The 21,161-nt window shown below is 35.1% G+C and overlaps 1 protein-coding gene across 11 annotated transcripts in view; it reads right to left on the bottom strand.

Annotated features, from left to right (window-relative positions):
* DPH6 (diphthamine biosynthesis 6) overlaps positions 1-21,161 on the bottom strand; it is a 198,423-nt gene that overhangs the window by 34,641 nt on the left and 142,621 nt on the right. For 6 of the 11 annotated variants that reach the window (XM_040558782.1, XM_040558787.1, XM_040558786.1 and 3 more), the window contains exon 14: positions 3,798-4,203. In XM_040558782.1, the coding sequence (XP_040414716.1) occupies positions 3,798-4,203 (406 nt within the window). Of the gene's footprint in view, positions 1-1,297; positions 1,403-3,797; positions 4,204-21,161 lie in introns of all 11 variants that reach the window. The other 5 variants (XM_040558788.1, XM_040558789.1, XR_005820313.1 and 2 more) reach the window with 4 other exon arrangements.

The raw sequence follows: 21,161 nt of genomic DNA, 5'->3' as shown, positions 1-21,161 counted from the left end.
TCAACTTCCCTATGCTGAAGTATAATCTAGTCAACCGGATGGTATAGCCAATCATCCTGACATGTCTATATTAATGTATATTTAAATGTGAATAAGAAAGAAATAGCCAAATTTATGTTAAAGACTTCTAAAGGCTTAACAGCATCTTGCTAAGTATATATGTCAGCTTAATCTAATCCTCCTACCTCTACACGTTCTGTGTTCTCAGCATGGTGCCCATAATGCTCTCATATGTTATGAGGGATTGTCTCAGAGAAGTTCATCGTCAGTACTACACTTTGTTCAATAAAACTTTACATCTGGTCTTAGGATGACAGAAAGCTATCTGTCTAAAATTTGCATCACAAACCTTTAGCCTCTTTTGACATTCGTAACATATAATATAATAATTTCCATTAACCTGTTACAATAGGTAGGGTACCATATGTTCTTGGTTCTCATCTTACTGTGTCAGATACAAACAGGCTTCTCTAATTTATTTGGACTGTTTAAAATAAATTTTCAATTTCTTTGCACCAAAAAAGCACTCATCTCATCAGAAGCTCATTTGAGTAGATCTGTGGCAGCATTCCTTCCTTTCAACCTAATGATTTTAATTTCTAATAAGAAAAAACTATCTTATTTCTTTTTCATGCTTTTGGTAGAAGAGACAATACATTGTAATTCAAGATCTTTCAAGAATTCTTGAAGACTATTTACTAATCTTATGACATGATGGAAGTCCACCTGAAATGCAGTAAGACTGGAACAGTTACTTCCTCAGCCATCCCTCTCATCTTTTGAGACATGATAATTTCTATCTATTCCATTATAGATATATTTGTCTGATGTGCTTCACATTAAATATATTTGAATAGCAGTGCCTAGCATCCCCTGCTAGGTTATTAATACTATCTTTCCCCAGCAGACAATGGACCTGTTCGAGTTGAAAACTCCAAAAGAACAGACCTACTTGTGGGATTAACAATGTCTAACACATGTTGGAGATCAGACATGTCAGTAATGGCTCATCATACAGATGGTCAGCAACCAGGACTACCTGAGCTGAATTAATAAATGCAACTGAAAAACTGCTCTCTCAATAACATTTATGTTTTGGCAGCCACATCAAGGAAAGAATATTTTTTAAAACTTCATGTATTTGGCCTCAGATTTTCAAGATCAGAACACTTCTGGTCTATTCTGTGTCCTAGTAAAATGCTCCTCTGTTTTTGAAAGACAGTGTTATCAACTATCTGATCAGTAGCATAAGTAATCTATGATACCCAACTGGACATACTCTAGAACAGAAACTAACCTTTGGAGGTAATAGAAATCATTACAAAGAGACATCCAAACACTCAGAATATCTTATGGTACCTCTACAGAGACAGGTATGAGCAAGTTCTGGCCACACCTGAAACTGAAAAGACACAAAACAGTTCTATTTTGGAATCCAGAACTGTTTCCTTTTGTGACTTGCCACAGTCAGACTCATGCATCCACAAGCATGCCATAAGCAGAACAAGTTTATTGGAACTCACCTAGAATCAGAAATAATAAACATTTCTGATCCTATTCAGGTAATGAAATAAACTTCTGGGTAATATAAAACATGCCATTTTTCCTCTCATGGTACTGAATCCAAATTTAGGGAGTAGGCTGAAAAGTTAACAGGTTACTGTAAATGAAGCTTGAGGACCACTTTACAGCTAAATAAGAGCATAGGAATAAAACTGGAAAAAGTGTGGACATCGGAGCTTAATAATCTCCAATATCTTGGGCTGGTGTTATGGGCACATTAAAATAGTGTAAGATTCAAAAGAAGGTGTGATATTAGTTCTGGTATATTACATCTGTGAAGCATTCTAAAGGACATATCTGCAGTTGTTCTGACAGACAAAACTAAATACTGCCAATAAGGACTATGAAGATAAAACAGATTATTTTTATCTTGCTTGTGTATGCTGTGTAGGTTATAGTGAAATGAATTGGAACATCTTGGAGACTTTATAAAGTGCTTGTTTAAGTGACAGTTAATACATATGTGTGAGTTAAATTATAAGAAATATGATTAAAAATAGTACAAAAGATAGTCAAGGATATATTTCAGTAATAGTCTGCATCCTTTGGAAAGGTGAGGACACTGGACACTATCTCCAAAGACATGTGTTAGCAGGACACTTAAATATATCAGTGTCTTAACAATATATTAAAAATTAGTCTTCTGATTCAAAATCATGCCATGTACATATATAATAGCCTTATATTCAATTGAAACTATCAAGACACTTCAGCAGCAACTGTTTTAATATGAGAAATTATTTTCAAATAGCATATTTCTTCTTCCTATAACACGAACTTTATGGAAATGTTTCCTTAGTAGACAAAAGTTATTTTTAAATTCTTTATCAATGAATTAGTGCTACTTTTAAATTTAATGTATTCTATATTTTCTACAGATTGCAAAGATGTATCTCTTACCAGTGAAGATAATGATAAAATTACTATAATGACAGGAATTATTATGACAGTAGAGAGAACTGAACACAACCAGAATGAATATATGAAAATCACAACAACTTTCTACATCTATGCCATTAGTAGTGTAACAAGAATCAAACTGAATCACATTTTCATGCACATAATTTACACATTATATTGAGCAATATATCTAATAAAGCAAATTAAGTTTATTTGGAAGTAATTATTTTATGGCCTGAGAAATATCAGAAAGAGAGGAGGCAAAATGATAATGTTAAGCCCATGCCAGAAACATGTTTTATCAGGTTTCCTTTTAGCTCTTAAACAAGATGTAGTAAAAACAACAACATTCTGTCAGACTATATGTTCATTCTTTGCTTCCTGGATTAAATATGCTTATTCTATGCCACATTTTTATAGCTTTCAACTCCTGTACTTTAAATCTATTAAACAATGTCAAGTTGAATTTTCTTCAAAAACTGCTGCAGGTTAAGAAAAAAAATAGGACAGTAGACTATTGAGGGCTAACATTTATGTCAGCTAATTAATATGGATCAGTTGTGGTTTGCAAGGATTTTTAAAGTGCATGCATGTCTGAGACAAATATAGAGTAAGGATATGATTTGGTTCCTTCTCAAATTGATAGCAAAGCTCTTACTGATTTCAATACAAGTATGGTCTACCAGTGTGGTATGTCTGACAGATAAAAGAAGCTTTTGTGCTCTTGGGTAATGTTAGGCTTCACAAATTGATTACAGCCCAAAATAAAGATGTACATCAGAAGAAATAATTTATAGTTGCAACATTATATTTATTGTCCTGTACTCTCCTCTCTTTACTTGGTAAGTGGATGAAATTTTGAAAAATTAAGTACTGGATAAAAAACAGTAATTTTTTTGGTTATCAGGGTCTACTTGACTAAACTGGTAAGAAACCAGGCTATTTTCAAAACCAGACACCCTCTTATATGGAGGATGGAACACCATTTCCTTGTTTCAGAGCATTAGTATTTCATCAATATGTCTCAAAGGAGTGCCTATTCACACAAGGGATTTGGTTATTTGAACATAGTTCTAGATCAGGACAAAAATGGACTACCAAATGGACTACCGTTCAAACATGTTTAAGCAAAAGATTCACGACCCCTATGTTAGACCCTGAGGCTGCCAGATTTCTCAGCAATTTCTCTTTTTATAGAATCATAGAATAACTCAGACTGGAAGAAGATCATCTAGTCCAACCTGTTCAAAGTCAGGGTCAGCTGCCATCAAACCTTCTGCAGAAGTAAAACAAATTACCTTATGTATAGCATTAAGACATGTTTTCTATCTTACCTGTTTGTAGTGCTCCATCATCAAAGACATCCTTCTTGAAGAAAGCTCTAAAAGACAAAGGACTTGCATTGCAGTCTTCTGAAAGTTTCTCAACTGCTTGTCTAAACACAGAAACTAAGTCATGAAGAGGTCCATCTAAATCAAACTGAGAAGCAGATGGTGAAATCAAGCTTAGACGTACAGAGATTGAAGCACAAGATGCAGAACTGGACTCCACAGATTCACAATCAATTTGGAAGCCCTCTGATAACATCTTCATTGCAAAATGTTTTCTTTGAAGTGGATCATCAACTACAGCAATAACGTGCCATTCAATGGCAGCATCTTTGGGTAAATGAGATACAACAACCACAGTGAGCATCCCACACTCTGCAGCTACATTATTATATGTCTCCGAATCTTCAACCTAAAAGAGAAACAAAATATTGTGCATATTATACAACTGGTAGAAATTAATGTTGCTCTTATTTTGATGATATATTCAAAAAAGTATGTGCAGTACAGTTATTTCATGGAACCTGTTTTTTCCCCTAAACTTCCCTTCTTTATGAAAAGTCATTTTGAGCAATTAAGAATTAGTCTGACAGTTAATATCTGCTCATTTTTTCCTTTCTAGAATTTAAAGAAATACTGCTCTTAATGTATTTTGCAATGAAAAAATATCTTTTTTTGCATATGCTAACTTCTATCCACTAATATGGACAGAATGGACAGAAGTTCTATTCTTTGAAGCACAGAAATGGCAGGAACCACTGAAGCAACAGCAATGAATTAATAAAACACGTAGAGTTATTTTAGAAGTCAAAATACTAATGATACAGTTTAGATACAGCAAAGATACAGTTCTGAACAGCAGAATGGTCTAAACACACCCTTTTAAAAGATAAGAGCATTTTCTTAAGAGCAGAACTCATTTTGAAAGTACTTTAAATTATTTTTACATCAACCAGCATGTCTAATTAGCTTATTTGGTAAGCTAACTCTGAGTAACTGACCTCCTTTTACTCTAATGGCATTAAAGAAGTGGGAGAGGCTTTCTGCTTAATTCCTTGTAAAAGTTTTTGTATAAATCACTTTGGAATGTGTTAGCAGGTACTGGAAGTGAATATAATGTTTCAAAATACTGAAATGTTATTCCATAAGACAGAGGAAGAAATTGTCAATTTGCAGCCATTTCAACCCAAATTAATTGTACCTAAGTACATTAAACAGTATTATCCCTGAATTTTAGAAAACCTAAGGTGAGTTCATAAAATAATTATCTTGTCCCTGTATTTTTGCTACGTATTTTATCCTTTTTGATCTGAATACAAAGAGACCTCAGAACTTCAGACGAGGAACACCAAATTGCAGTGGGCTGAAGTGCAGCTGCCCAGCCAGTGAAGCACGACACAGCTGCTCACCTGCTCTTTCCTGCCCCAGTGGTGCGAGTAAGAAAACTTATGGATCAAGATCAAGACAGTTTGATAAATGAAGTAATGACGAGGAAGAAAGGAAAAACAAAACAACAACAACAAAAAAGAATACCCCCCTAAAAAACAACCACAAACCAACCAACCAACAAACAAACAAAAAAGATGCAAAGGCAATCCCTCAACACCTCTCACAAGCAGACTGATGCCCAGTCTGTCTCTGTGAATGGGTACCTTTCCAAAACCCCCTTCCCCTCAGTTTTTATTGCTGCATAAGACGTCAGATGAGATGAACAGCTTAGGTCAGCTGTCCTGACTGTGTCCCCGCTCAGCTTCCCTTTACGCCCAACCTACTTGCTGTGTGAGCAGCCTGAGAAACAGAGAAGGCCTTGATGCTGTGCAGGCACTGCTCAGCCATAACTAAAACATGGGTGTGTCATCAGCACTGCTTTGGTCACAAATCCAGTACACAGCATCATAAAGGCTGTTATGAAGAAAGTCAGCTCCATCCAGGCCTGACCCTGTACACACATTTAGGTCTGCTCTTACCTTATACTTAATTCACATTCTCATACTCCTATTATATGACAATGTCAACTTACGGAAAGCAATTCAAATTATGATATATATAGTCTCTAAAAGGATTGATTTACATTATTTTTATCTGCTTTTTGAACAAACACATTTTCATTTGAACAATTTCAGGTATTTATTCCATCCAGCAGATATTTTTTGTCTTACTCATTCCTCCATTTTTTTAGAGAGAGAATACACTGAGCATTTTTAAGATTAGTGACTTACATAATCTTTGTGTACACAGATAATAACTTTTTTTTTATATACCAATTTGCTTACTCTGCAGTATATAATGGTAATATTGTTCATTGCCTGACCTCTGAAAGGAAAAATAATAACAAGGCAAAACTGTCATTTTACCTGAAGTCGATAAGGCCATATAACTCACAGTACCTTCAATTCACAAGCTCAATTTTCATCCACTTGCTCTCAACTTTGAGAGGAAGAAATAATGACAGGTTACAGGCACTTTATTTCAAAATTCACTCACGAGGTTATTGACAAGCATTTTCCACAGAGTTCTCTGATTTTTGACCCTCGTGAGCTGTTTACATGAAAAATGCACTTACTTCTATATTAATGACAGTGGAGTCTAATTCTATACCAAACATCTAGCAATTGCTTTAGCATTTCTGTTTTTGATATGGAAACAAAAATGGGGATAATTTGTCTCAAATTGCAGTCACTTCAGTCATAATAAAATCTCACTGAGTACTGTTTGCTTTCAGTACTTTCATTAGGCAATCTGGGGCTGTTATTAAGGTACCAACACATAAATGTTATATTAGCACTTAACAGGAGGAGCACTGTATTCTCCTCTAGGAGATGAATTCTAACCTTGTCAATATAATTCTGCTCTGAGTGCTGTAAAACAGTTTGAAAAGATGAAATACTGGAGCATTGCACTGAGGAAAAAAAAAAAAAGTCATGCTCATTCAGGCTTAAAGGCCACTTTGCTGGCCAAAGGTGCTGAGGTACTGTTTAGAAAAAAAAGTCTAGAGAAGCTCTCTCAGGTCACAGCAAGCACTAAGACAAACTTTTCTACTTCCCTGTACTTGTCTTAGGTTGTTAAATCAATTACTTCCTATTTCTGCTTGCCTTCAGCTGCCATTTAGAATATGAAGAAATACAGGAAAATTAAGGCCAGGAGAAAGTACATTTCCAAATTTAACAAACGAGATGAAAGACTGTTCACAGTGCAGCTGTGCAGTACTATAGCACTCATAACCTTTAACTTCAGAGTCTGCGCAAAGAACAAGTGATGGAGGTACTGGGGACTAAAAATCTTTCATCAGCTGCTTCAGAATCATACAGAAATACTTCTAACAATGACCTCTCCTGACTTATTTTCAGGAAATCACTGACATTTGTGTTGTACATGGATTTGAGTTGTCTTTCAGAAATTTACAACTTTCTTAAATAGCTGAATATCTTTATGATAGCCTGTCTAGTACACGGGGATGAATATATGAATTCTGCTAAGAAATTCCAAAGAAATTCATAAGAAATCATAAGAAACATGATGCTGGAACAATATGTTAGTATTAAGAGTGAAAATAAAGAGGAATTATTTCATTACTAAGTTGCTCTTCACAACTGATTCTGCACTCCCGTCAGTGATACAGCACTTTTGGCAGACAGTCACAGTACTACGGGACTATGGTCTACCACGGTACTATGGTTTACTATGGTAAACGTGTTTTTAGGGTTCTTGCACAAGGATACTGCTGTAGATTGTTCTATAAATGAGCACAGGTTTTGGCCTAGACATTCTTCGAGTTCAGTCTTGAAAAAAAAAAGCAAGCATAAATTGAGGTAGAAGAAAAAGCAGTTTGGCTTGCAATTCTTGGAAAAGAAGAGACAAATAATTCTTGGGTACCTCTGTGAAATTCTTATTAATGAGGGGTGCTAAAACAGGGCCAAGCATGGTTGAAGGCAGAGATTTCTTTAGGTATGTATGATCTGACTTTTACAAATCTTTACAAATTTCATTAGGTTGTAGGTGTAGCTGCTATCTAAAGGTTTTTAGATAAACACTTAAACAGTTATTTCCTAGCTAAGAATTAGCAGGACTCAAATGATTTTCAATTCATGGGAGAAAGTATGCCTGTTAAAGATTCCCATTTTCACTTGTTAGCATTTCCACAGAAAATTTAATCCTTTCTAAAACAAATACCACAAAGTAACTTTGCACCAGGAATAATTTGGATGTCATTGGAAAAAAATAACCAGATTGTACAAGCTCAACAGCTGACTGCTGAGATAATATGGAGACAGATGCTATTTCTGTGCTACACTTTTACATGATCTGATTTAAAGAGGGCAGGAGCATGAAGCCAGGTAGCACCCTTTTGCTGTGCAGGAGACAGCCTCTGAAAATACGGATCTGCAACAATGCCTTCTTCCAGGAATGGATGCAAACTGTATTGTCTCAGAGATCACACTATGACAGGATTCTGATTCTGTCATGCTCTGAAGTGGTAGATCCCAGGACAAAGATGTGATACGACAAACAATTAAGAGAATGTGACTCTTATTTACCTTCCATTTTGTGATACCAAACTAGATTGATGCTATATTGTGGTAAACGTTGACAAGAGTGCCATACTATGCTAAGTAACATCTTGGAAAGTCTTCATGGACTGGTTAATAAAGAATCACAGTAGTTGACAGGAGTCAAGAAAACAAGTAAAACATTATGAATTATTAGCCAAGGGATAGAGAACATAGTGGGCTACATTATGCCACTGTAGTAATTCACAGTTCATCCACACCTTCAGTAAGATAGACACCGAAAATGTTCTCCAGTCTCCTTAAGGAGGATCTGACAGAGGTTTACAAAATCATGCACGATATAAAAAGGGTGGATAGAGATAAGAACTGATTTTAGTGCATGCTTGTCCTTCTGTACAAGAGCTATGGATCATCAAATGACATTAGTAAGAGCATGGTTACGAAAAATACGATGGTGGATGACACTTAAATTTCCTTGACAGAGAATGCAGTGGTTACAAGAATTTTATGTGGATTCAAGGGGGACCTGAACAAATACTCAGAAGACTGAGTCAGTGGGGATTATGAGACATTTAAAATTCCTAGTAAAAAATAATTTATTTTATACAATAGTTAATAATACAGAAATTAATGATTTATATAACTATTAAAATTAATTTTATTAATTTTAATATGAATTAAAATAGTTCGAGGTTGGGAGAAGATTAGGGTGGATATATGCTTTTCCTGTATTTACTGTTCACATCTGCAGATGTGAAAAGAAAAAAGAAAAAAAAAAAAGAAAAAGAAAAAGAAAAGAATAAAAAATTTTCATCCCCCCCAAAGCAGAATCACACAGAGAACTCCTGGAACCCCACTCTTAAGGGGCCACATATATTTTAATCCCTGTTTATACTGATAGAGACAGTAATGTTAGCACAGACAAGTACAACCCAATTTACAGTGCCAGACAGTGCTGAGCAGGAGGTTTGCCTGGTTTAGGCACCTGCCACAGCAATGCATACATCTTGAGCCCCATTACCACAGGAGCCACTGAGACAGTCAGCTGTGTTTTAACTCCTCTAATGAACTTGTGCTGTGGATGCTTAACTCAGATCTGCAAAAGTATAAGGACAAGTGGCTGGAAATAGAAGAGGTTGAAAGGCAAGGCTGAAAACTTACTGAAGGCCACAGTACTATAGGTAACAAATGGCATCAAATTCAGTAAGGTATCTAATCACAAGAAAGGAGAATGGGAACTCTCACTATACTTTATAACCATGTGTAGGTCGAAACTGAAAAAAGAGTTTGGTAGAAACATGCCTTAGCTAACATTTCCATGAAAATGTGTAAAATACAAGCCCTTTCAGATGGAAGGTTAACAACAGAGTATGTCAATTCATTTTTTAAATTGTAATTAACCTGTATTTCCATATTAAAGTAAAATGGCTAGCTGAACTGCTGTGTGCTTAATTCTTTCCTGAGCTTTGTTCAGATACAAAGGTTATCACGTTGCTTACAGTATTATTGAGCCCTTGCATTTTGTAGGCCATAGTTCTTAGTAAAAATTCACTTTATTTTCATGGTGTGTGCTCAGGGGAGCTACAGAATACTCTTACACTAATGAATGCCTAACGCTTCAAAACAAAGCTCCAATGTTATGAGTGCAGTTAAATGAAAAACACTGGGCTGTAGGGGCGCAAACTAACCTACACAGAGTGAGGTTTTAAAAGTGCTAAGCTTAAAAGAGACTTTCTAGAGTTTCTACAGATTTCTAGAATCTGTCTAGTAGTGTACTTTTTCATTAAAAAATGTAAAATCTAAGTCAGACCTATTAACACAGGAATAATAAGTATGGGACAAACCTATATTCAAAGCATTTTATGAGCATTTAACTATTTCACTTAATTTAGTAGAAAAAGGTACACATTTCAGTTATTAACATTTATTATAGAAATTTGCTTATTTTGACTATCCTCCATTTGTTCCAAATGAGAAATATTCTTTTTGTTGTATGAGTAAGGAGTAAGGACTACCTACCTCACAGCTGAATATGGAATCAGGCTATAAGAGACAGAGATGAATGCGTAATTGCTATCTCTACAAAGAATTGACTCAGAGAACAAAAAGAAAGATACTGTGATGTTACTTTTAGAAGCTGATCTTCTATGGTATGCATTATTACACCATTATAGTGGCAAGATTAATGTGCCTTTAAATAATACATTTAAAATTTCTTTTACATTGCCTGCATAAAACAGAGTGCATCAAACTCCTGAGATCCAGTTCAAGCTTTGCTAGAGAGTCTCTCACAACAATAGGTTTATGACTTTAAAAAGTAAAGATTCCACTAGGAAAACTGCATAAGAATAAAAATGTCAGTTCCTGAAGAAAGTAGGATACAAGCAATCCTTTTCAACATCCTAGTTCATCTAATAAATAGGCCACATACATTCCTCATATAACACTCCTGAATTCAAAGAATGAATAGCACAATGTTTTGTAACAATAAAATTGTTAAGACTTTTTGCAAAGCTTACAAATATAAAAAAGTCTGATGTTTATTATTCTTTCCTGAAATAAAACAGAGTATTTGCTGCATGCCAAAAATACACTAACACAAGACTGGCAGGCTAAAAACGAGGTCTTATAAACCTGAATATTTATAGTGGATCAAATACTGTTAATATAAAAAGAAACAATTTTTTCAGATATTTTAGTCCTCTCTACTCCACAACGTGTTGGACAAGGTTGACAGTAGTTCAAGTATCACTGTGTCATATAGAAACTATTTTGTACAATGTCAGCTGGAACACTGAGCCTGTTGGTGTTACCCAACAGGGAGAATCTAGACAAAGCAAGGTTCTACTTTTTTCTATTCTTCTATTTTTTGTTCTATTTTTTATTTCAGTATCTGATAGCCCATTTTGCACAATACTTTTTGTGCAGTCTTTACTGATCTTTCAGAAACAGAAATAGCAAAAAAAAAAAAGGAAAGTAGATACAGGAAAACAAATACGATTTTAGAAATTTAGGGGCAGTACTATTTTTAGGGTACTTTTAATAAATTTTTGTAATTCTCAAGGATTTCAAATTAATGTGATCTCTCAGTATAATATTTTCACAAGCTGGCATTTGGAAAAAAATATTACATGCAGGTACAGTAGTGATGCAAAATTAATTATTAGATATGAAGTAGTCAGCAATTAGCATGCCAAGCACAAAAGCTTAACTTTTGACAAAGGCAAAAATGGGTGAAGAAAATGAGCATCCTTCAGATTGTATTAGAAAGAGTATAGAAAATCTGAAATCTATACAATATATTGCTAGCTATTATTAAGATTTTTCAAGGTTAAAATCTTATGGGAGCTAACCAAATATGTCAGAAGAAACAACTACAAAAATTAACTTACATGATATAACCACTACCACACCAGTAAGCATTTTTAGGGACCAAATCACACAACAAATTGATAAATTTAATCTTAGAAGACAAGACAGGTTTTTTTTGGTGTGTAAAGAATATTTTAAGTCTGAAGAATCAAAACTTTCATGACAAATGGTCTATGAATAGTATTACTGCAAGTAAATGTAAGCTTTATAAAAAAACAAGCAAATGGAGAAGCCTGTGAAAACAGAAAGCGTTCATAAAGAAAAAACAGATCAATAACTATATATGATCTATAGTTAATATCACTCAAACAGAATAATTTAGCGACTTGGTATTCTTTTACCCTTACTGTCAACAGAGGCTTCAAGAAGTGGTATAAATTTTCTTCATTTCTGTGTGATAGACAAAAGCTCAGCTGAAATTAAAGACATAACCTTAAAAGCTCTGTTTTGATTATATTTAGTATATAAGGACGTCATTTGCTCGTTAATTTTGTTTCTCTTTTCTATTGTTGGATCTCTGGATTTTTTTATCCTTTCATTTGGGACACTGAGAAGGCACACTGCAGGCTCTGTGACATGATAAAACCAAGAGCAATCAGTATCGCATTTCCATTAAGACATAGTCAGCTTTGAACAAGTCTCTAGAAGAAATAAACAACTGAAAGCATGAACAAAGGCCATATGAAAAGTCTGTAATAACTAGGCTAACACTTCAGCTTTTCGGGTTACCAACATAGAAGTTTCCTTGAAAAGTAAGCTCAAATAATTACTTGTTAGATTAAATTGAAAGGAAAAAAGAAAACACGAAGTGGCCTGTAGAAAGAAAGACCTCCAAATGCGTAGTAGTCGAAAAGAATCTCCTATGTAAGACTGAGACTTCCATTTTAGTGTAATTTATGAGGTAAGTATCACAATTTGTTCTATCCCATTATCTAACAGCATAGTCTCAACTGCCCTATGGACTTCAGAGTTGTCAACTATCTCTTGAATTTTATTCCATCTCTCTTCAAAATACATTTCATACTGTTATGTGACAATTATGCCACCATCAGAGCAAAAAAAAAAAGATCTTAAAATGTTGGATAATTAGCTAGTGGAAGGGTGCAGTAATATCAAATGGAAAATATACAACACCATTTTTGTATGTTTTTAGGTGGTTCTAAACTTCAGACACAGCACTGAACACTCAGAGGAAAGCATGTTCAGAGGACTGTAATGAACGTGTCTGGACACATTATGAGCGTTATCAGCATAGCCATTCAAGGGGCATAGTGCCTGAAATTCAGAATTAGACAATGACTATTAGCTTTAAAAATGCATGTGACTGCTTGAAGGAGAAGATTTTTCCTTTTACTGGTCCCTTAATTACCCACACTGACACTTACTGAGACAGATTAAATCTGTTTTGTTTGTTATGGTTGTTTGTTTGTTTTCCTTTTTCCGGAGGAACTGTTTATGGCTGCAGCAGAAAGATTTTGGTAAGGAAGTACTCTGATACAATATGAACGTCTTGTTTGCTGTAAGTCAAAGGGGCAGCCTGATTATGGGTCAGGAAGGGATTTCCACTTTTGTTAAACACATACAAGTCTCAGGTTGTTTAGTTTATTCTGCAGAATTAGTCACAGATCCTCTCACTAACACAGCATCAGGTAGGTTGGAAAAGACTTTCAAGATCATCACGCCCAACCATCACCCTGACCTACTGAATCTCATTGCTAATCATTTCCCTTAATGACACGTCCACACGTCTCTTAAATATCTCCAGGTATGGGGACTCTGCCACTTCCCCGGGCAGCCCATTCCAATGCTTGAACACCCTCTTCGTGAAGAAATTCTTCCTAATGTCCAATCTAAACCTCCCCTGGTGCAACTTGAGGCTGTTGCATCATGTCCTATCACTTGTCACCTGAAAAAAGGGACTGACACCCTCTTCCCTTCAGGTAGTTGTAGAGAGAGATGAGGTCTCCCCTCAGACTCCTCTTCTCCAGACCAAACAACTCCAGTTCCCTTTGAATCATTTGTACCACGTGTACATACCAACCTAATAAATACAATTCCTACTGCACAGGAAGCTCAGTCCCTCTGTTCTCATCCTGTGGCATAAAATATTTTAAACTCTTAAGGTCTGATATATTTTTGGCTAAGTACACCCACAGGGTTCAAAATAGGAATACCTGGGTAAAATGCAATGGTCTGTGATATACAGGTCAGACTAAATGATCTGATGGTGCCTTCTGGCTGCAAAAGCTCCTAAAGCTCTGAAATCTACTTACACTCAGTCTTTCTACCAGCACTACTGTGCCTGAACGCTAAAAACCCACAACAAGAAGGCAACCATCTTACTCATTATGGCCTTTAATATCCCTTGCTGATAGTTTTCAATTTTTAAACAGCCCTACCTGTCGTGCTGTCTTTTATGTGTTCTCACAGTTACAGATATTATTTTGGAAGCAAAATATCTAAACAGTAAGCATAATAAAAATGAAACAGGTTAAGGCTTATTAGCAGTAGGGAGCAGATGTAGCAAAATCCTGCCAGTTCCCCTACATTTCCTCCCCAGCAGGGACTTTCTGTCAAGCTGTGAGTTAGCTCTATACAATAATGCAGGCTGCTGTTACTGCAATTGCACCTTCCTATACCTCGCTATTGTACTAAAAATTCACTTTGATTTTTGATTTCTTCCGTGGTAATAATAATATTTAAAGCAATTCCTGCAGAGCTAAATGTAAATTCCAGCACTGCATGCTAGATACTCAAAAGGGTATGAAAATGTAAAATTGATAAGAAAATTACACATTAAAAAGCTGTTTTATTTGCTTTAAAAATATTAACTTCCTCTCAACAAACTAAAGGTTCCTGAGCCAAGAGATAACCAGTTAACGACTGGAGTTAAGATTCCTTGAAATACCCCTTAAACATACATCATTCAATATATCAGTTACAATGTGGAAAAAATGATAACTATTTAAGGAACAAAGTCATAAATTGATAGCAATATAAACTGAAAGCAAATGAAGTCTGCCACATGAAACATGATCACAGACTGTCACTCTGAGGGTTTTATTCTTCATGTGTAGTGTCAAAAATAAGCACTTAGAAAAGAGAGTTGAACTGAATTAAGGACGTTCAAGATGGAAAGATTCCACTTGAAATTCATTTGAGAATGTGTACCCAAATGGGACAGAAAACGAGAAAAGTTAATGGTCAAAATCTGCTTTCTGGGCATTAAGGTTAGCTGATTTTATGATTCAGAATTTAAATTTCAGACCCTGATTGCAAAGATGTTTTCTTTGAAAGTCTACTTTCCTTCTGAACTTTGAACTTGAGCTGTTGAGCTAATTTTCAAACCAAGTGTCAGCCTTACCCCACATAGTCTAACTACAGTCACAAGTTCACCAGCAGACGTACAGCACCATTGGCTACTGCTGTTACACCTGTAATTAAATTTTGCAGTACATAGTGAAGAAAATTGTGATGCTACTGGAGGCAGAAGAAAACCAATTTGAAAATTCTGGTGGCACTCCTAAACTTCTATTAATTGCCAGACTTTCACTCATTGAGACAAACACCTTTAACAATAATATGAAATATAGATTTGGGTCAGCTGTCCTGGCTGTACTCTCAACCACTGCCTAAGGAAATTAACTCCACCCCAGCCAGACCCAGTATACCCACTAATGACAGGAATTTCAGGATAACTGATTTTAGGCACCTAAAAACGATAAGCCAAGCTTGAGTTAAAATGCCTTTACATAACATGTATTAATATATATGCCAGTTAAAAGTTGATGGAAAATACAAATACATATTCATGGATGTGTTTGGGTATGTATGTATATTTATCCATATGCATATATATGTGTATGGGGAAGATGGGAAAGTGAAAATATATATCTATACATCTCCCCTTGTCATTCTGCAGAACATGCACAGGGAGACTATGCACTACTGAACAGATATCTACAATTCCATGCAAAGATACACTTGACAAATTATGACAAAACTTTACCAAAATTACTGACTTAATTAGAAATGATTGACAATTAGTATTTTCATCAGTTAACAGTTACGTTTTCCTCTTTGAGGCTCACTCCCTTCTTTATAGGGATATATGAAGAAGTTAACTACTTTGTCAACTACAGGAGATGGTCAGGATGCTTCTACAAAGGTGCTCATAAATGAGATGCATAAAGACCTCCATAATATCAACACTGAGTAATGTCTAAAATGAAATCAAAGTTAGATTTCAAGTGTTACCAGCTGTGTTACAACTAAAGGAATGACAAGAGCTATACACATGTATCACAACAGCTGGAAGCATTTTTAATTTTCATCCATGAAGCTGAATAAATACAGAGAGGAAGCTGAAAGTGATTATTCACTGCTGAGCTGGCATGCATGTTACTGAGTATGGACCAGTTAGCACTGGTTGTTTTTGTTATGCAAACACTTAAATAGATTTCAAATAATGCTAGTTCACTTTTAGGCTGTCTTACATACTCATTTAAAAATGGAGTACAAAAAATATATATATATATATATTTTGTTTTATCTTGACATTTTTGAGTAGGGAAATCAAATATCTACAATTGATTTAAATATATATACACACACAGGATTTAAAAGCCACTCTGATATTTTCAGAGAAGGGAAAAGAATGGAATTGTTGTTATGACCAGCACAGAGAACCAGAGATCAAGATAATCAAGTACTGGAATTTAGTAGGATCCCTTGGACTGTACTATACGCTAGTAAGACAGTATTTCCAATGGAAAGTAGTGCAGATTTAGGACAGATCAGTTGTAAGTAAAACACGGAGGCTGAGGTGGTAATCTGGCTGTTCTTTTGGTCCTGATCAGCAGGATTAACTCATCTGGATGAGAACAGAATTCCAGAGCCGATGAATGTCCTGAGGTTGGTTCCTTCATTGTGGAGATCTAAAGTGCCCTACATGTAATTAGGATTGCAGTTTAATAGGGAAGTTTCTTGAGTGAAAATAGGACCTTCAACACTTTTAAACCAAAATGGCATCCTACCCTCTATATAGAGGCACTGACAACAGGTATCAGTTGTCTGAAATTCTTGGGTTGAAATTCTGCTAATGGCTTTCACAGCCATCACAAGTAAGACTTTTGACCAGAGGCTCTGATCTGAGCAAAACACTGGATGCATATATGCCCTGTTGCTTAGCACAAAAGTGACAGGCTCAAAGCAGAATTAATATTTTCAGCAAAGGAGATGAAGAATCACTCAAAAAACTCTTATAAAGGGACTGCTCCAGGGGAAAATCAGTCAACCTGGATGAACTAGGCTCTTTACTACCCTGAACAACTTGACATGTGTTTCTTCACTGTGTCTAACTGAAAAACAAAATTCATTTGCATGTATATATTACCTGTAAATGCCATATAAGCTGGTGTAAATCAATTCATGAGAGTCAGAGAGTTATGCTGCCTTATACCAGCTGAGGATTTGATTTTATCTCTATCTATCTACACCAATATTCACACAAGTAAGAAACCCTCCCCTTTCTTATGTTGTTCATATTTTATGTTTATGTTCTACAACAGGTTAAATTCATGTACACTGTTTAGAACTTTATGCAATCATATGTTTATTTATGTTTATACATATATTCATTTTATAATAATGGCTTTAGTTAAGAACATGTGCACTGCTTCATTGTTCTTTCTGTTGACGATTTTCCTTTTAAAATTCATTAAGTTTCCACTAATATTACAAATACAGCATTATAATCTCCCTTTTTTTAAGAAAAAGGAAGGTGGCAATTCTTTTACTTTGCATTGTGGCCAGGTGTCAAAAGGCAGAATAGTTTCAAGGACCTCCAGAGTTCCACTATCTGCATTTGACCTGTGTTAAATATTCTCATTACAGTCGCTTCAAATGAATACAAAAGCTTTGTTTAATCCTAACACAGGGGAAATGAAATACACCAGGCACAAGATGAAAGACCCACTACCACTGTGCTATTTGAATGCACTGCTTGTTCTTAACATGGGCCATAAAAGAAGCCTGCTTTAATACATCAAACTGTAGAACACTCAAAATAGCATCTAGTAGCAAAATAAATGTTATAAACCTGATGAGAAAAAAAGGAAACAGAAACATGTATTTTCTTCCTATGGAATTTTTGATAGGCATAGCTACTGGCTTGTGGCAATGCTTTTCAAAAATATTTAGTTTGCTTTTGCTAAAATTACCAATTACATTAATTAGTCCATGCAAGATTTTTCTACAGTGTAAATGTAGTGGGGTTTTAATCTATCATTTAGACCTTTACAACATTCATTTTCTTCTTACATTTCAACTATTCTATTTGAGAAGCTAGTAAAAGAAGACCAGTTAAACTCGTATTACCTACGCTATTGTCTATAGGGCACGGAATTTACAAAACTATTTGGAAGTATAACAATTGTATTCAACATAAGTATTAACTAGTATGTATGATAAAATATACAAAAACGTACCTGAATATTACAGACTTAGAAAATCTGTTCACGATGCTGAAAAAGTACATATCCTCTCATGGAAAGCTTTTATTTATTTGTTTATCTTATATTCCTTTTAGGTTTTATGGTAATTTTCTCCATAGGTAAAAAGAATCTTAACTCTGTTCAATCTGTTGCAATAAGAACAAGCTGTGACTTCCACTATTTGAGCATAATCTATTTCTACTTAGGATAAAGAGTCACAGAATACATTAATTTTATTTAAATTCATGCCAGTCTGCATACTTCAAATATTACGTGCACATCTGAACAATGCAGCACACTGCTGTTTTACAGATCCATGGTGCCATTCTAAATGAGTGTACTGAAGACATAATTACTCCAGAAACCACTGCACACAGCTAGACAGCTTCTGGTTCTGGAAATAACTTGTTTATAACTACCTGCGACTCTGCAAACTTTTGTAGGCAAAATGGAAAGATGTATGGTAGTATGAATGGTACTTGTGGGGGCGTCAAGGAAGGTACAATGCAGGTGTTCCCTACAATGGGCCCAGAGGCTTTTAGATGCCTGATCTGAGATATTTAAAAAATATATCTGGTTCAGGCTAATTTACATCTTTTGACATCTAAACAGTTTGTAAATCTGGACAAAAGGGTTTAAATTTAGCTACTTACATTTGGCACCAAGCTACTCAAGTGCTGCAAGGAACCCATTCATAATATATATATCAGATCAAACATTGCAAATCTTTTTTCCATCACTTCTGCATCATGTGATACTAAGACACACATTGTCAACAACCTGACTGGCATTCCTGACAGCATGAAAGTCAGCTCTAGCACTCTTTGCTGGATTTGAAACAACCACAGAATCACAGCCACTCATGTTGAATTCTTACCATAAAAAGGGAAAGCTCTTGTTAGAAGAAGGTAGGTAGGAGAATTTTCAAATCTACATTTGCTCAGCAATTTATTGGAAAAAGAGGACCAGAAAACTAAAACTAAAGCAAACAAACAAACAAACAAGCAAAAGCTGTGTTATAAAAGCCAAAACACACACATTTTTTCACGTCACATGAAGTATTTTGCTAGGTAGATTTTTCATGGCTGACTATAGAAAATACAGCGGGAGCAGCCTAACAAAATAACTCAGAGTGAACGTTGTGGTCTTAGAACTTTTAATAATCCTGCAATTACATGAAATGTCTTTCTATGCAACCCTCTCCTCTATTCTTAACAAAAAACTATTGTTTTCATTGTTTCATCCAGCTTTCCAAAATCTCCCTTCACCAATAGTTTGGGATTACTCACAAATACAGGCAATGCGAAACTTTGTGGTGGTAACAAAACATTGAGTACTAAATCTGCTAAAGTATTTACCTATACATTTTTCTTTTTATAGCAAAGAAATCAGAGATAACATTTCAGATAGTTCTGGAAAATCTGCCTCAGATTTTTTTGTATAACATCAAATCAAAATATGAGCTGAAACTCATTTTTATCATTCAGTCATGTTTATCAAGAACTATATTTCAAAAGCAGCAATAGGCCTCCAAACTTAACTTTAAATGAGTTAATGTGCTCTTAACTCAGAGAAAAATTGAACTACTAATACTTTTTCATGGAACGTACATTTGATCAGCAACAGCCAAAGCCAATATCTATTACACAGATTATCAAAATTGATTTATTTTACTGGTCTAGCTATACCCACTCTTGCTGGGGATTAGCAAAATGTAAGAATAATAAAACAGAGCAGTTAAACAAGCTGGAATGCCTGCAATCTTGAGACACTACAGCATGTTTCTCCTCATGTCAGTGAGAATAACAAAACAAACCAAAGAGCAGACATTCAGAGGTAGAAAAAAGTAGCTGCGATCTTGCCCATCTCAATTAATCTAGTGGAGTCTGCTGCACAGACAGAAGTATAATCCACGACCTAAAATACACTAACGAATTACTACAGTGATGGTTCTGCATGGAAAGCCCATAGGGAGGAGGAAAAGAAGGTAGAGAGTGGACTCAGCTCTGAACTAAATATAGTGAGAGCTCTATCCGAACAGTACAACTCAACCCTCATTGAATCAAGTGTGTACAAAAAGTAAATTAATAAAATTTTGCAGGCACAGTCACTGTTATATCATTATACAATAATTATTTGGAATATTTCCATCTATCAATAATACCATCTGTCCCACCCAATACAAATGGACTACAACCCATCTGGCTTATTTTTTTCTATTGATTACTCTGCTGAATGAGTTAGCAAAACCACTTACAAAATCATCATATTACATGACATTGTCATTAAGAGATGTGAAGTAAAGAAAAACACAAGATGAGACTTAATTGGAAAACTGTCAGTTCTTCTTCCAGAAAGTTTTAGCGATGCTATAAGCTTTTTTTTTTTTTTCCTTTTTTTTCCTTTTTTTTTTTGCTACTTTTAAAAAAAGTAAAAAAAAAAAAAAAAAAAGCTGTATATGCTAACTACTGGATTAGGTGGAAACTGTTCTACCACACTATCACACAATTGTTACTATTTCTGAAAAGTATATTAAAGAAGCTCTCCGAAGGTATCTCCTTGAGAGTGTCAAAATGTTCCAAAGTATGCTGGTGAGAACTTAAAACTTATTAGGACTCCTGAAGAGACTATGGAAGGAGTACATCTTAAAAATGGGGTGGTGGAAGCTGCTGAAGGGTGGCACTTGGATTTGTTATTTCCAATTATGTTTCCCAGGATTTGGCTTTGATTATTTGTTTGCATAATTGTCTCCATTCTATTTTTGCAGCCTCTATATCTTTTGATTTTAACTACTGCTTCCCTTCACTTTAATTTCTACAACAACCTTAACAACGATGCAAACTTTCTTGTCCATCCACCGAACTTAACTGCTTACCTAGACTCCCCTATTCTAGTTTCAGTTTCTACAACACCCTGTTAGTTTTAACAAAGGAAATCGCTCTTGTGTACATTCACAAAGTTGATCCAGAGATATTTTTTTTCAGCCCAGTGATTTA

Source organism: Cygnus olor, chromosome 5, assembly GCF_009769625.2.
Source record: "Cygnus olor isolate bCygOlo1 chromosome 5, bCygOlo1.pri.v2, whole genome shotgun sequence".
In the NCBI taxonomy this organism is placed as follows: Eukaryota; Metazoa; Chordata; class Aves; order Anseriformes; family Anatidae; genus Cygnus; species Cygnus olor.
This window is presented reverse-complemented; position numbering and strand designations above follow the sequence as displayed.